At 36.8% G+C, this 15,000-nt stretch overlaps 1 protein-coding gene across 1 annotated transcript in view; it reads left to right on the top strand.

Moving 5' to 3' along the window:
* The first annotated feature begins 10,912 nt into the window (after positions 1-10,912).
* LOC122244482 (substance-K receptor) overlaps positions 10,913-15,000 on the top strand; it is a 13,952-nt gene continuing 9,864 nt past the window's right edge. Inside the window, exons 1-2 of the mRNA XM_086550473.1 lie at positions 10,913-10,973; positions 11,157-11,212. Of these exons, the coding sequence (XP_086406599.1) occupies positions 10,913-10,973; positions 11,157-11,212 (117 nt within the window). The remainder of the gene's footprint in view (positions 10,974-11,156; positions 11,213-15,000) is intronic.

Genomic DNA, 15,000 nt, shown 5'->3' with positions numbered 1-15,000 from the left:
TAATACATATATATATATATATATATATATATATATATATATATATATATACATATTGATGTATGTGTATTTTTCTTTCTTTGTATTATTCTTTCTTTCTTCCTTTATTTTAACGTTCTAGTGCTGAGACCTACAGATCCAGTCCTGGCTGTAGATCGTAACACAGTGTGATAGAAAATGCAATACAAACAAAGGCTATTTCGATTTTCTCTCTTGTTGACCATTGCACGAACCACCAACTCGATATTATTTAAACTTTTGTCCGGTCCTGCAACATTGATATTTTAGCATTGTAGTGACCGATGGTAAAATAAATGAACGTGGAAATGGCAGAATCAAAATTGTATCACGGCAATTAAAAGTTATAGAAATTGAAACTCCACTTCACACAGTATCTATGCCGAATATGAATTACGTAAGTGAAACGTTGAAATATTATGTCGTAAATGGACTTTTAAGAGTTTATAAGATAAGGAAGACAGATGATGGATCGTAATAAAAGATATCCCCCAAATATCCGAATTTCCCTTTAATATAACACAAAAAGACGTAAATAGATGTATATTACTCTAAAGGAAAGAAGTATAGAGTGAAGTAATATTTTTCATTATAGTTTTAAATAGGGGGGGGGGGTAACGACTTGTTCGTTCGTTTATCGGTAATCATTATCATTTTGATTATCATTACTCTCACTTTTATGTATTTTGATATACTGCGTAGACATGGATATTTTACTACTATGGTCATCCTAATTATTTAGTATAATATACATATATTTTTTTTTACATCAACTTTTGAAACAAATTTCGTATTCCCGTTATTTCTTATATCATTTATGCCAATACATTTATTGAAGAGAGTCGATGACTTGTTAAAGGCTTAGATTTTAAGATTAAGACCAGGTAAAGATTAAATTAAAAGAAATGTATATATAAAATGAGATGCAATATTGTTAGTTATCTGAGACATCATCTTGCAGTTGAGCTTAAAACTGATTCAATTATGTCAGAACACCTGACTTAACGAGATGTTTTTTATGTTCTATCCATAAAGGCTATGCTGCTTTACACGAACATATGTATAGTAATTTTCAAAATTAGATATGCATTACACAGTACATTAACAAACATATACATTGTATTCTAATAACCTCAATGAGAAATTCTAGGGTTTGTTTTATCATTAAGTAGAGAGAGGGGGGTAGAGAGAGAGGGGGAGGGGTAGAGAGAGAGAGAGAGAGCGAAGGGGGAGAGGTAGAGATAGAGAAAGACGGGGGGGGGGTGTAGAGAGAGAGAGTGGGGGAGGCACATAAATCTAGAGAGAGGGGGGGAGGGGAGAGGAGGGGTATAGAGAGAGAGGGGGTAGGGATAGAGAGAGAGACAGAGAGGGGGGAGAGGGATATGTATATATATATATATATATATATATATAGAGAGAGAGAGAGAGAGAGAGAGAGAGAGAGAGAGAGAGAGAGAGAGAGAGAGAGAGAGAGAGAGAGAGAGAGAGAGAGAGTTTAAATGTCAAAAGCTTGCACTTAAACACATCCTTCTGCTGACTATAGGAGGAGATTATTATGCAAACAAAACTAGTCAACATATGCAAAAAGTTACCTTTCCTTGCTTCTTTTCTCATAGCCCCTTCCTTTTCTTCGTCTTTTTCGTCTTCTTCACCTTTTCTTCGTCTTTTTCGTCTTCTTCACCTTTTCTTCTTACTATTTCGTGTTCTTGTTCTTTATGTTCTCTTTCTTTCTTATTCTTCCTTTTCGTAGTCTTATTCCTCGTTGACTTCTTCTTTTCTTCTTCTTTTCTTCAAGGAGAGCTGAATAAGTTATGGATGTGTGTGTGTATGTAGATAGATAGGTAGATATAGGTATAGAGACAGATAGATAGTTAGATAGATGAATAGATATATAGATAGGTCGATGCGTGTGTGTGTGTGTGTGTAAGAAACAATAAGCAATAAACCCAATTTTTTAAAGCCAAAAACCCAGGTACACGTTTACTCTTATAAAAATGATAATAAATATCTACAGTGACAAAACAAAACAAAACAAAAACTTTGTCAAAGTGTGAAAAATACCAACGTACAGTTTATGGAAATGAAGAGACGCGATGAAAATACCTGCCGGCAGATTATCAAGAGTAAACATGTTTGGTCCTGATAATCATTTGCAGTTCGCTGTGGCGGAGAATCGGGTTTGGTCTCTCCGCGCTCGGCATGGTCGCGTTCATCTGCGTTTGTTTGTCTTCTGGTTGGTCGGAGATTGAAAGAGACGGAGAGATGGAGAGAGAGAGAGAGAGACAGAGAGAGAGAGAGAGAGAGAGAGAGAGAGAGAGAGAGAGAGAGAGAGAGAGAGAGAGAGAGAGAGAGAGAGAGAGAGAGAGAGGGGAGGAGGATGGCGGGAGAGAGAGGGAAGAGAGAGATGGAGGAGGAGACAGAGGGAAAGAGAGAGAGAGGGAGGGAGGGAGAGAGACAGAGGGAAAGAGAGAGATGGAGGGAGGGAGAGAGACAGAGGGAAAGAGAGAGATGGAGGGAGGGAGAGAGACAGAGGGAAAGAGAGAGATGGTGGGAGGGAGAGAGACAGAGGGAAAGAGAGAGATGGAGGGAGGGAGAGAGACAGAGGGAAAGAGAGAGATGGAGGGAGGGAGAGAGACAGAGGGAAAGAGAGAGATGGAGGGATGGAGAGAGACAGAGGGAAAGAGAGAGAGGGAGGGAGGGAGAGAGACAGAGGGAAAGAGAGAGATGGAGGGAGGGAGAGAGACAGAGGGAAAGAGAGAGATGGAGGGAAGGAGAGAGACAGAGGGAAAGAGAGAGAGATGGAGGGAAGGAGAGAGACAGAGGGAAAGAGAGAGAGATCGAGGGAAGGAGAGAGACAGAGGGAAAGAGAGAGATGGAGGGAGGGAGAGAGACAGAGGGAAAGAGAGAGATGGAGGGAGGGAGAGAGACAGAGGGAAAGAGAGAGAGATGGAGGGAAGGAGAGAGACAGAGGGAAAGAGAGAGATGGAGGGAGGGAGAGAGACAGAGGGAAAGAGAGAGAGATGGAGGGAAGGAGAGAGACAGAGGGAAAGAGAGAGAGGGAGGGAGGGAGAGAGAGAGAGGGAAAGAGAGAGAGGGAGGGAGGGAGAGAGAGAGAGAGAGAGAGAGAGAGAGAGAGAGAGAGAGAGAGAGAGAGAGAATGAGAGAGATGGAGGGAAGGAGAGAGACAGAGGGAAAGAGAGAGAGATGGAGGGAAGGAGAGAGACAGAGGGAAAGAGAGAGATGGAGGGAGGGAGAGAGACAGAGGGAAAGAGAGAGATGGAGGGAGGGAGAGAGACAGAGGGAAAGAGAGAGATGGAGGGAGGGAGAGAGACAGAGGGAAAGAGAGAGATGGAGGGAGGGAGAGAGACAGAGGGAGAGAGAGAGAGGGAGGGAGGGAGAGAGACAGAGGGAAAGAGAGAGATGGAGGGAGGGAGAGAGACAGAGGGAAAGAGAGAGATGGAGGGATGGAGAGAGACAGAGGGAAAGAGAGAGATGGAGGGAGGGAGAGAGACAGAGGGAAAGAGAGAGATGGAGGGAGGGAGAGAGACAGAGGGAAAGAGAGAGGTGGAGGGAGGAGAGGGAAGAGACAGAGGGAAAGAGAGAGATGGTGGGAGGGAGAGAGACAGAGGGAAGGAGAGAGATGGAGGGAGGGAGAGAGAGAGGGAAGAGAGAGATGGAGGAAGAGAGACAGAGGGAAAGAGAGAGATGGAGGAGGAGAGAGAGAGGGAAAGAGAGATGGAGGGAGGGAGAGAGACTGAGGGGAAGAGAGAGATGGAGGCGAGGTGAGAGACAGAGGGAAAGAGAGAGATGGAGGGAGGGAGAGAGACAGAGGGAAAGAGAGAGATGGAGGGAGGGAGAGAGACAGAGGGAAAGAGAGAGATGGAGGGAGGGAGAGAGACAGAGGGAAAGAGAGAGATGGAGGGAGGGAGAGAGACAGAGGGAAAGAGAGAGATGGAGGGAGGGAGGGAGAGAGACAGAGGGAAAGTGAGAGATGGAGGGATGGAGAGAGACAGAGGGAAAGAGAGAGATGGTGGGAGGGAGAGAGACAGAGGGAAAGAGAGAGATGGAGGGAGGGAGAGAGACAGAGGGAAAGAGAGATGGAGGGAGGGAGAGAGACAGAGGGAAAGAGAGAGATGGAGGGAGGGAGAGAGAAAGAGGGAAAGAGAGAGATGGAGGGATGGAGAGAGATAGAGGGAAAGAGAGATATGGAGGGAGGGAGAGAGACAGAGGGAAAGAGAGAGGTGGAGGGAGGGAGAGACAGAGGGAAAGAGAGAGATGGAGGGAGGGAGAGAGACAGAGGGCAAGAGAGAGATGGAGGGAGGGAGAGAGACAGAGGGCAAGAGAGAGATGGAGGGAGGGAGAGAGACAGAGGGAAAGAGAGAGATGGAGGGAGGGAGAGAGACAGAGGGAAAGAGAGAGATGGAGGGAGGGAGAGAGACAGAGGGAAAGAGAGAGGTGGAGGGAGGGAGAGAGACAGAGGGAAAGAGAGAGATGGAGGGAGGGAGAGAGACAGAGGGCAAGAGAGAGATGGTGGGAGGGAGAGAGACAGAGGGCAAGAGAGAGATGGAGGGAGGGAGAGAGACAGAGGGAAAGAGAGAGGTGGAGGGAGGGAGAGAGACAGAGGGAAAGAGAGAGGTAGAAGGAGGGAGAGAGACAGAGGGAAAGAGAGAGATGGAGGGAGGGAGAGAGACAGAGGGAAAGAGAGAGATGGAGGGAGGGAGAGAGACAGAGGGAAAGAGAGAGATGGAGGGAGGGAGAGAGACAGAGGGAAAGAGAGAGATGGAGGGAGGGAGAGAGACAGAGGGAAAGAGAGAGATGGAGGGAGGGAGAGAGACAGAGGGAAAGAGAGAGATGGAGGGAGGGAGAGAGACAGAGGGAAAGAGAGAGATGGAGGGAGGGAGAGAGACAGAGGGAAAGAGAGAGATGGAGGGAGGGAGAGAGACAGAGGGCAAGAGAGAGACAGAGCGCAAGAGAGAGATGGATGGAGGGAGAAAGACAGAGGGAAAGAGAGAGGTGGAGGGAGGGAGAGAGACAGAGGGAAAGAGAGAGGTGGAGGGAGGGAGAGAGACAGAGGGAAAGAGAGAGATGGAGGGAGGGAAAGAGAGAGATGGAGGGAGGGAGAGAGACAGAGGGAAAGAGAGAGGTGGAGGGAGGGAGAGAGACAGAGGGAAAGAGAGAGATGGAGGGAGGGAGAGAGACAGAGGGAAAGAGAGAGGTGGAGGGAGGGAGAGAGACAGAGGGAAAGAGAGAGATGGAGGGAGGGAGAGAGACAGAGGGAAAAAGAGAGATGGAGTAAGGAAAAAGTTGATAAAGAAAAGTTAGCAAGAACAATTAATACGCGAGTATAACAAACATGCCTGAATGCGATTCAAAATACAAAATAATTATGATAACAATGACAGTGATGATGATAATGATGAAAAGAAAAATACAGAATTATCATAATGACAATAGTAATTATGCCAATAATAACATGATAGTGATAATGATAACATGCACAATGATGGCGAACTATCATCATCACTGTTCATGTTATAATTGCCACTATTATCAATATCAAAATGATAATAATATAATGGTGATTATGATAATGATAAAAATGTAATGGAAATGATGATAATCATAATCATAATAATTATAAAAACAACAATAGTAATACTGATAACAACAAAAATACTAACTATAATAATAATGATAATAATCATTACAATTATGATGATGATAACAATTATAGCGACAATAATAACAATACGAATAATAATAATAACAATAATAATCCTAATAACAAAAACAATGATAGAAATGCTAAATGAGAAGCGAACGAGGCCAGTTCAGCCCTTCAGCCCGGCGTGTCCGCTTCCCTCGTGGCCTCCGAAGTAGGCCAGAGCTCACCCGAATCGCCAGCCAAGGATGCGCCGTCATAATCTTTGCTCAAGGAGATAACACGGCGAGGAATAAGACTGAGATAAGGGTGTGCGTTGGTCGGCTCACCTTCCCCCGCCTCATCATCATCTTTCTTTCCCTTTTTCTCTCTCTCTCTCTCTCTCTCTCTCTTTCTTTCTTTCTCTCTCTCTCTCTCTCTCTCTCTCTCTCTCTCTCTCTCTCTCTCTCTCTCTCTCTCTCTCTCTCTCTCTCTCTCTCTCTCTCTGTCTCTCTTTCTTTCTCTCTCTCTCTCTCTCTCTCTCGCTCGCCCTCTCTCTGGCTCGCCCTCTCTCTCGCTCTCTCTCACCCTTTTTCATTCGCACGCCCCACCCACCCTTTCTCTCTCTTTTACTCCCTTTTTCATTTTCAGCCCCCATTTTGAGATGTACGTAATCACTTGTCTCAATAAACTCGTCAAAGTCAAAGTCAAAGCCCCCCCCCCTCTCTCTCTCTCTCTCGCTCGCTCTCTATCTCTCTTCTCCCTCCCCGACCCCCCCTTCTGATAATCTTTCTTCCTAACTTTCCTCCCCCTCTCCTATTCCCACTCACCTTCCCTCCCCCGCTCCACCCCACCCCCACTCTCTCCTCCCTGATAACGTTTTTGTTAATGGGAATTTTCAGGCCTTTAGGCTAGTTTTCCGTCCGGTCTGGCTGCTGGATAAGGGTTGTATTTTACCATTGTTATGATGAAGAAAAGACAATATGTTAAATAAGTATGAGGATGTTTGCAAAGAATAAGGAAAGCCTTAGGTTGCTTAGAGAAATAATTATATGGAATAGAACAGCATAGAAAGTGAAAAGTATTCTTACATACATGTATTTTACATATGTCTTTACACACGCACATACAAAAGATAGATAGATAGATGGGTCGGTAGGTAGATATATATATAGGTAGATAGATAAATAGATAGATAGATATAAAGATAAATGGATATATATATATAGATAGATAGATATACAGATATATAGAGAGAAACAGATAGATAGATATACAAACAGATAGATAAATATACAAACAGATAGATAGATATACAAACAGATAGATAGATAGATATGGAAGAGGGGGACTTCAGGAGGCGACTACCGGTGATTATCGTACCTCTGGTGGGTATGCTATCGCAGCGGGGGGTACTTGACCATGTGGGAATCATCACGTATTTCCTGCTTACATAACCGTAAAATTTCTCCACGATTTCACTCGAGTATCGGCCGAGAGGTGGGGGGGTGTCGCGCCCATGACTCATGTCCGAAGAGATAAACATCAGTCGTGATCTTAGACACATGTATGTCTTTTAGTAACTGGCTCATTTGTAGATTACTGCACCCGGACGAAAGGTCGTTAAGGCCATAATGATAGGTTATCAGTTGTTATCATCGTCATTATTGGTATTACTGTTACCTTTATTTTTTATCATTATCATATCATAATCATTATTATCATCAGTATCATCATAGATTTTGTATTTGCTTCTTTTTTTCCTTATCTCGAAATTCTATATTGAATACATAGTTAATGTTTGAGACATTGCTAACACACTTTGGAATTACATGTAATTGACTATGCAAATATAATGTATGATATTCGGTGAGGCACATTCTGGCACGCGGGGCATTGTTGCTAACACTTTATGCATGATACAGTGCCAGTATTATTCAGCTAGTGAGGTGCTTAACTTTTCACGTTACCCGATTGTCACTCGCAAAAATAGTGAGAATGATAATGATGAAGATAATAGTAATAAAGATAACAATATTGATAACAATGATAGAAAGGATAATGATAATAATAATAGTAATAATAATAATGTTGATGAGAATGTTAATAATAATAACAATGACAATGAGGATGATGATAATAACGATGATTATGATAATAGGGATATAATGATAATGATATAAATAATAATAATGATAATAATGTAAATAATATTGATAATAATAACAATAATAATGATAAAGATAATATTAATAATGGCAATAACTATGACAACCACAACAATAATAATGATGATCCTAATACGAAAAACATATCCTACCAGGATGGTCTGAGCGCTTGTTCCTATGAGCGCGTGTTGCCTGACCTCGAGATAGAACCAAGAGCTGCTATCTGCCTTGGAAGAGCGCCCGTGTCAAGGCATGTGTGGAGTCGTCGACCAGCTGATGTTGCTTATCTTTGGTTAGATTGCTTCATCATTATTGTCATTTAGATGGTATTGTGTTGGTTTACTGATGAAAGGTGATAATAAATTTTTGGTTGCATGTGGTGTTTGAGAGGTAATCTAAGTATGATGTTTCGTTCGATAAGGCTTAATCAAGATGGATGGAACGGGTAGCTTTTTGATAACTTTGTATTGTGGATGAGGATTGTGGATGCGACAGGACCATTGCATGTTTCCTTTTCTTTCTTTCTTTTTTTCTTTTTTCTTCTTTCTCTAAGACTGGAAGTGGAGAGAGGATTAAGAATAGACCTATGTCTATGATAAGAACGTTGCATATTATCGGTATATCACTTTTAGTTCTGCTCTTGCATTTGGTGTTGCAAAATAGCATACATTGTTTTTAAGCTATATCATCGTTAAATCATCAACTGTTACAAGTTGAAAAAATATGAATAATTTCACCATATTATAAAAATCCCTGTCGAAACATCATGCGTAAAAAGAGCGTCCCTCTATTTAATGCATGTTTAATCTATAGAACGCTGAACTAACACCGAGCCTGAAAATGGCACACTGTTTATTCCGAGATAAAGAAGCTACAGAAGTCTCTTTATCCCACCGTTATAATCTAGCCAAAACGATCCACAAAATCTTTTAATTTCCGGAGAAAAAAAACAACTAATTCCGCGCGCCTTACCTTGAATCTCATTTGTCATCCGAGAAAATAAGTGTGCATAGAACTTCCAATCTTTTATTCGTTCTTTCATTTTTTTTCTCTCTTTTTTTTCTTTCTTTCTTTTGTCTTTGTCGCCAAGCCGAAAAATCTTTCCATTCCACAAAACTTGTTCGCACATTTTTCTGAAGACAATCGTGGGAATTTCCTGTGACATCTGGGCCAAAGATTTGTGCTCGTATTTTCCCCTTGGAGTTTGTTATCATTATTATTATTATGATAATCATTATTCTTATCATTATCATTATCATTTTCTTCATTATTATTATTATTACTATTATCATTATCACCATTATTATTATTATCATTATTATCATTAACCTTATCATCGTCATTATCTTTACTATTGGTGTTATTATTATTATCCTTATTATTATTATTATGATTATCATGATCAATATCATTAATATTATCAGTCTTAGTTTTAATATCATTAATAGCATTATCCATTTATGATCATTATCATAATTTTGGTTATCATTATCATTGTTGTTATTATCATTATAATTATAACTCTTATTTTCATCATTATTATTACCATTATCATTATCATTATTATCATTACTGTCATTATATCACCATTGTTATTGCTAATATTATTGTTGTTGTTATTGTTGCTATAATTCTTCACATTTTTAACACCATTATTATTATCTCTATCGCTATCATCATATTTATTATAAATATCATTACTATTATTGCTATTATTAATATCATTATCAATAGAATTATATTATATTTTATGAGCACTTAACATCATTATTGTTACAATGGATACTATTATCATTACTATTACTATTATTATCCTTATAATTTGTATCATTATCATCGTTATTGTCATTGTTTTCATTATCTTCATCATCGTTATTATCATAGTCATCAGCATCACTTTCATCATTGCTATTATCATTACTATTATTGTTGCCTTTATCATTGTTACTGTTATCATCACAAAGACCTGATAGAGAAGACCGTCGTTATGCGTGAAGGAAAATGAGGAAAATATAACCTTTGACTTTCTCTCCACTAAGAGCTTAAACACAAATGCCTTTAATTTCTTTCAGTTGTTTCAACAATGTTATTTATGTGCCTGTTTTGTTTTAGAATTATTTTTTTTTATGATAACGAGGATAGAAAATGATGATAATACCAACACTGATATTCCTGTTGTTTCAACTTCCACTACAATTACTACTACTGTTACTACTGCTACTACTACTATTACCGTCTCTACTACTATCATAATTACTGTTACTAGTAGTACTACTACCACTACTACTACTACTTCCAAATTTGATACTGTTTCTACTGATGTTACCATTATTATTACTGCTATCATAGTTACTCTTACTACTACTACTACTGCAGATACTACTACTACTGCTACTATTACTACAACAATCACTGCTGATGCTACTATTACTAGTACCATTACTACAACAATCCCTAATACTATTAATTTTACTTTTACTGCTGATGTTACAAATAATGATATATATCATATTGATAATAACAGTGGTATCATGAATGAAAAATCCTTCCTAGATTAAAAGGAAAAATGGGAAATATGTGTTGCAATACTCGCATGCATAGCAATATTTGTTAAGAGAATCATATATATATATATCTCTGGAGATATTTTTTTTCCGCTTGGCTGCTCCCTCCGGCTTGTACATCGGATATGATTCTTTGTGAAACTATTCACTCTCACGCGTATCTTCTTCAAAAATTATCAGAAAAGAACTCTGCTACTCATTGTAAAAACATTCTTGGAAGACTAGGTTCTAGGTAGCCCCTTTTTAAGATGATGTGTCTACCAAGCGTGTGTGTGTGCGTGTGTGTGTGTGTGTGTGTGTGTGTGTGCTCGTGTGTGTGTGTCTGTGTCCGGGTGCGTGTACAAACATTGATTAAGCTTTATCACGTGAGATAACGAGATATGAAAGAGAGCTGGTTTTGTGCCTTCTGCAAGTTCACGATTTCACCTGCTCCATGTCTGTCTGTCATAGAAGTACTTACATATGTACAATTTTATTAAAACGAAAGCGATTCCCATTTACTTAAGGCCATCCCAAACGCCATGCCTGACTTAATGTTCAACCAACTTGTAGAAATAAAGAAAGGAATGAACAGATGCATCCGTAGATAAGCCAAGAGAAATACATCAAAGAAGAGCAGCACCTTTCATCACCCAAAAGATAAGACTAGACTCGAATAGATCATCTTTATAGTTTATCTCTCTAATCTCTCTTATCTCAGTCCCTCTGCATTATCCTTCCGTTGTCCTCGCCCTTTTTACGCTCTCTTGCTTTCTTATGCTTCAGTGGCCTTCCGACACTCGTGGCGAGAGGACCTCCGTTTGGTCATTTCTGGGACAGGAGTAAGGGATTTTTTTACCGTGTGGATTTTTTTAAAAGCTTGTTGGTGCTTTTGTGTGGGAGTGTTTTTTGTTTTGTTTTTGTTTTGTTTTGTTTTTGTTTTTTTGGCTTTTTGCTTATCTTGTTTTGTTTGTTTGGTTGTTTGTTTGTTTTTTCGTGTTTCGTGTGTGCGTTTGTGTGTGTGTTCTTTCTTTCTTTCTTTCTTTCTTTCTTTCTTTCTTTCTTTTCGTGTCTTTTATGTTTTGTTTATGAATGTGTTTTTCTTCTGTCTTTCACTTTCTTTCTCTTCGTTTTTTCTTTGTTTATTTTTTAATTCTATTTCTTATTTCAGATTTGATTCTCCTTTATCATCCTCTTCTTAGTATTCTTTGTCATTGTTATTATCATCGTTGAAGTTATTGTTGTTGTTGTTGATGGTTTTATCATATTGCTGTTTTCATATCATTATACTATCACTGTTATCATCATTAAGATCCTTATATTTATCATCATTATTACTATTAGCATTATGATCATGATTATCGTTATCATTAATATCATTATTTGTATTATTATTATTATTATTATTATTATTATTATTATTATTATTATTATCATTATCATTATTATTGTTGTTATTGTTGTTATTATCATTAACATTATTATTATTATCATCCTTATTATTTTTATTATTATTATTATTATTATCATTATTATTATTATTGTTATTATTATTATTATTATTATCATCATTTTTATTATTGTTGTTGTTGTTACTATTATCATTATTATTATTATCATTATCATTATCATTATTATTATCATTATTATTATTATTATTATTATTATTATTATCATTTTTATTATTATTGTTGTTGTTACTATTATCATTATTATCATTATCATTATCATTATTATTATCATTATTATTATTATCATTATCAGTATTATTATTATCATTATTAATATTATTATTATTATTATTATTATTATTATTATCATTATCATTATTATTATTATTATTTATATTGTTATTATCATTATTATCATTATTGTCATTATCAACATTATTGTTATTGTTATTATTATTGTTAACATTATTATCATTACTACTATTGTTGTTATCATTATCGTTATTTTCTTCACTATTGTCACCATTATTATTATTGTCATCATCATTGTTATTCTTGTTATTATCATCACTATCATTATCATTGACGTCATTATTATCATTATCATCAGGATTATTATTGTTATCATTAACAATATGATCATCACTCTCATTACTATTATCATTACTATTGTTATTGATATCAGTATAATCATCATCATCCTTATTATTGTTACTATCACTATTGTTGTCATCATCAATATTGTTATCCTTTCATTGTCATTCCTACCATTATCATTATCATTACTTTCTCAGGCTCCTCCTTCTCAAAATTGCATCACTCATCGTAATATTTGGTCTTTTGCAACAATTCTGGCCTGACCTCAATTCCAATTTTTCTTATCCAAGATTGCATCACAGTGCTAGGAACTCCTGCAACAACTGGAATAACTAGCACATGTTTGACCCCCTCCCCTTCCCATCTCCCCCCTCCCCCTTCCCCCCTCCCCCACTCACTCTCAGAATTTTCATGTTGGTAACTCTCTACTTTCTCAACTCTGGCATTGCAATGTCAACTAACTTCTTCTTTTTTTCTCTCCTTCCTATTAACGAAAATTTTGTCCGGCTTTCTTGTTTTTATTTCCTCATCGCATTAAACTACAAAGTCCAACATAGATTTGACATCAGTTGTCAAAAAAATTACTGCGATTATTATTATCATTATCATCATTACTTTTATTGTTATTATTGTTATCATCATCACTATTTTTATTGTTATTATTGTTATCATTCTTATATCATCATTATGATTATCATTATTATCATTGTTCACATTATAATCCTTATTATCATTGTCGTTATTCTCATCATCATTATCATTATCAATATTGTTGTTGTTATCATTATCATAATAATCATCTTATTTTTTTGACATTATCGTTATTACTATCATCATCATCAAAAATCATTGTCATTGTTGTTGTTGGTGTATTATTACCCTTTTTATTATCATCATCATTATATTTCTTATAATCATGATTATTACCATTATCATCATTATCGTCATCATCATCAATATCATCATCACTTAATCATAATTCCAAAAAAAACTATTACAACACACAGGTGAAAGGTAAAACTTTATGTTGCTCAAAGTCATATTGTGTCTAATTATCTCTTTAATTGTGTGTGCTTATCTGTTTAATTATGTCTAAATATCTATCTAACTACGTTTATTATCTCTGTAATTATGTTTGTTTATTTGTTTGATTGTTTAATTATCTCTCTAATTAGGTCTGATTATCTGTGATTATGCCTTATTATCTTTGTCATTATGTCTAATGATGATGATAATGACAGTGACAACCATGATAGTAATCAAAATAGCATGATACAGAGAATATGAATTATGAAAATTATATCAGTGATAAGGATAATGATAATGTTAACAATGATAATCATCATCTTCATTTGTAATATTAGTAGTAGTAGTATTTCATCATCGTCAACATTATCATCATTATCATTATCACCATTATCATATTCTGCATCAATTATCCGTATTACCATCATGTTATCATTGTAATCATTATTATCGTAATCATTATTGCTATCATTGTCATTATCGTAATCATTATTGCTATCATTATCATTATCGTAATAATTATTGCTATCATTATCACCACTATTGTCATTGATATTGCCATTATCATTATTAGGATCCTCATCATTATCATTATTATTGTTGTTGATATTATCATCATTATCATTATTATCATTATCATTATCACTCTTGTTATCATTATTGTTATTATTGCCTTATTTACTATCATTATTGTTATTGTTATGATTGTTGTCATTATTATTAGCATTATCACTATTAGTATTACTATCATGATCATTACTGTCCTTATCATCATCATCGTTGTTATCATTAATATTATTATCATCACCATTGTTATCATCATAACCCTCATTATCACCACCATTACTATCATCATAATGATCATTTTAATCGTTATTGCTATTATTATCATTACTTTTATTGTCATGATTACGATCAATACAATCGTTACTCGTACAATCCTCAATATCATCTATGTTATCATTATCATCCTTTGGACCATCATCATTATCATCATTATGAGCATCACCCTCATTGCCATATCCACCATCAATCTAACACTTAAGGAGAGAGAAAAATAAAGTCAAAACCCATACAAAGGCGGAATACATGCAAAATGCAACCTGGCTGTCGGTGGCATTTCCCACAGTGGGTTATAATCATGCAATATTCATTCTGTGATCATGCAACTACTCCGGACTTCCGAGTGAAATGTCGAGAGCATGTGTCGAGAGAATCCCTATTATGAAACAGGAAAGAGTGTTCACATTTCTTTTGATTTAGTGTTTCTTGTAATTCCCTATCTTTGACCATCGATTCTTAGAATAATGAATAATGAGGAAAGATGAATGAGTATGTTAGTATATAGCTGATTTTTTGTTTGCATCACTAATTCGTCTTTGTATTGGTAGTGTACATATGTATTTTGTGTATTCAATAATATTTTAATTATATTGTTTATCTTTCTTCTTCTCAGAAACTTTTCCATCTCTCTTTCTATCTCTCTCTCACTCTCTCTCTCTCTCTCTCTCTCTCTCTCTCTCTCTCTCTCTCTCTCTCTCTCCCTCCCTCCCTCC

The sequence above is a fragment of the Penaeus japonicus genome, unplaced genomic scaffold, assembly GCF_977035675.1.
Source record: "Penaeus japonicus unplaced genomic scaffold, GWHDUDI00000001_assembly GWHDUDI00000023, whole genome shotgun sequence".
Taxonomy (NCBI): domain Eukaryota; kingdom Metazoa; phylum Arthropoda; class Malacostraca; order Decapoda; family Penaeidae; genus Penaeus; species Penaeus japonicus.
Note: the sequence above shows the minus strand (reverse complement) of the source record. Positions and strands in the feature narration are given on the sequence as shown.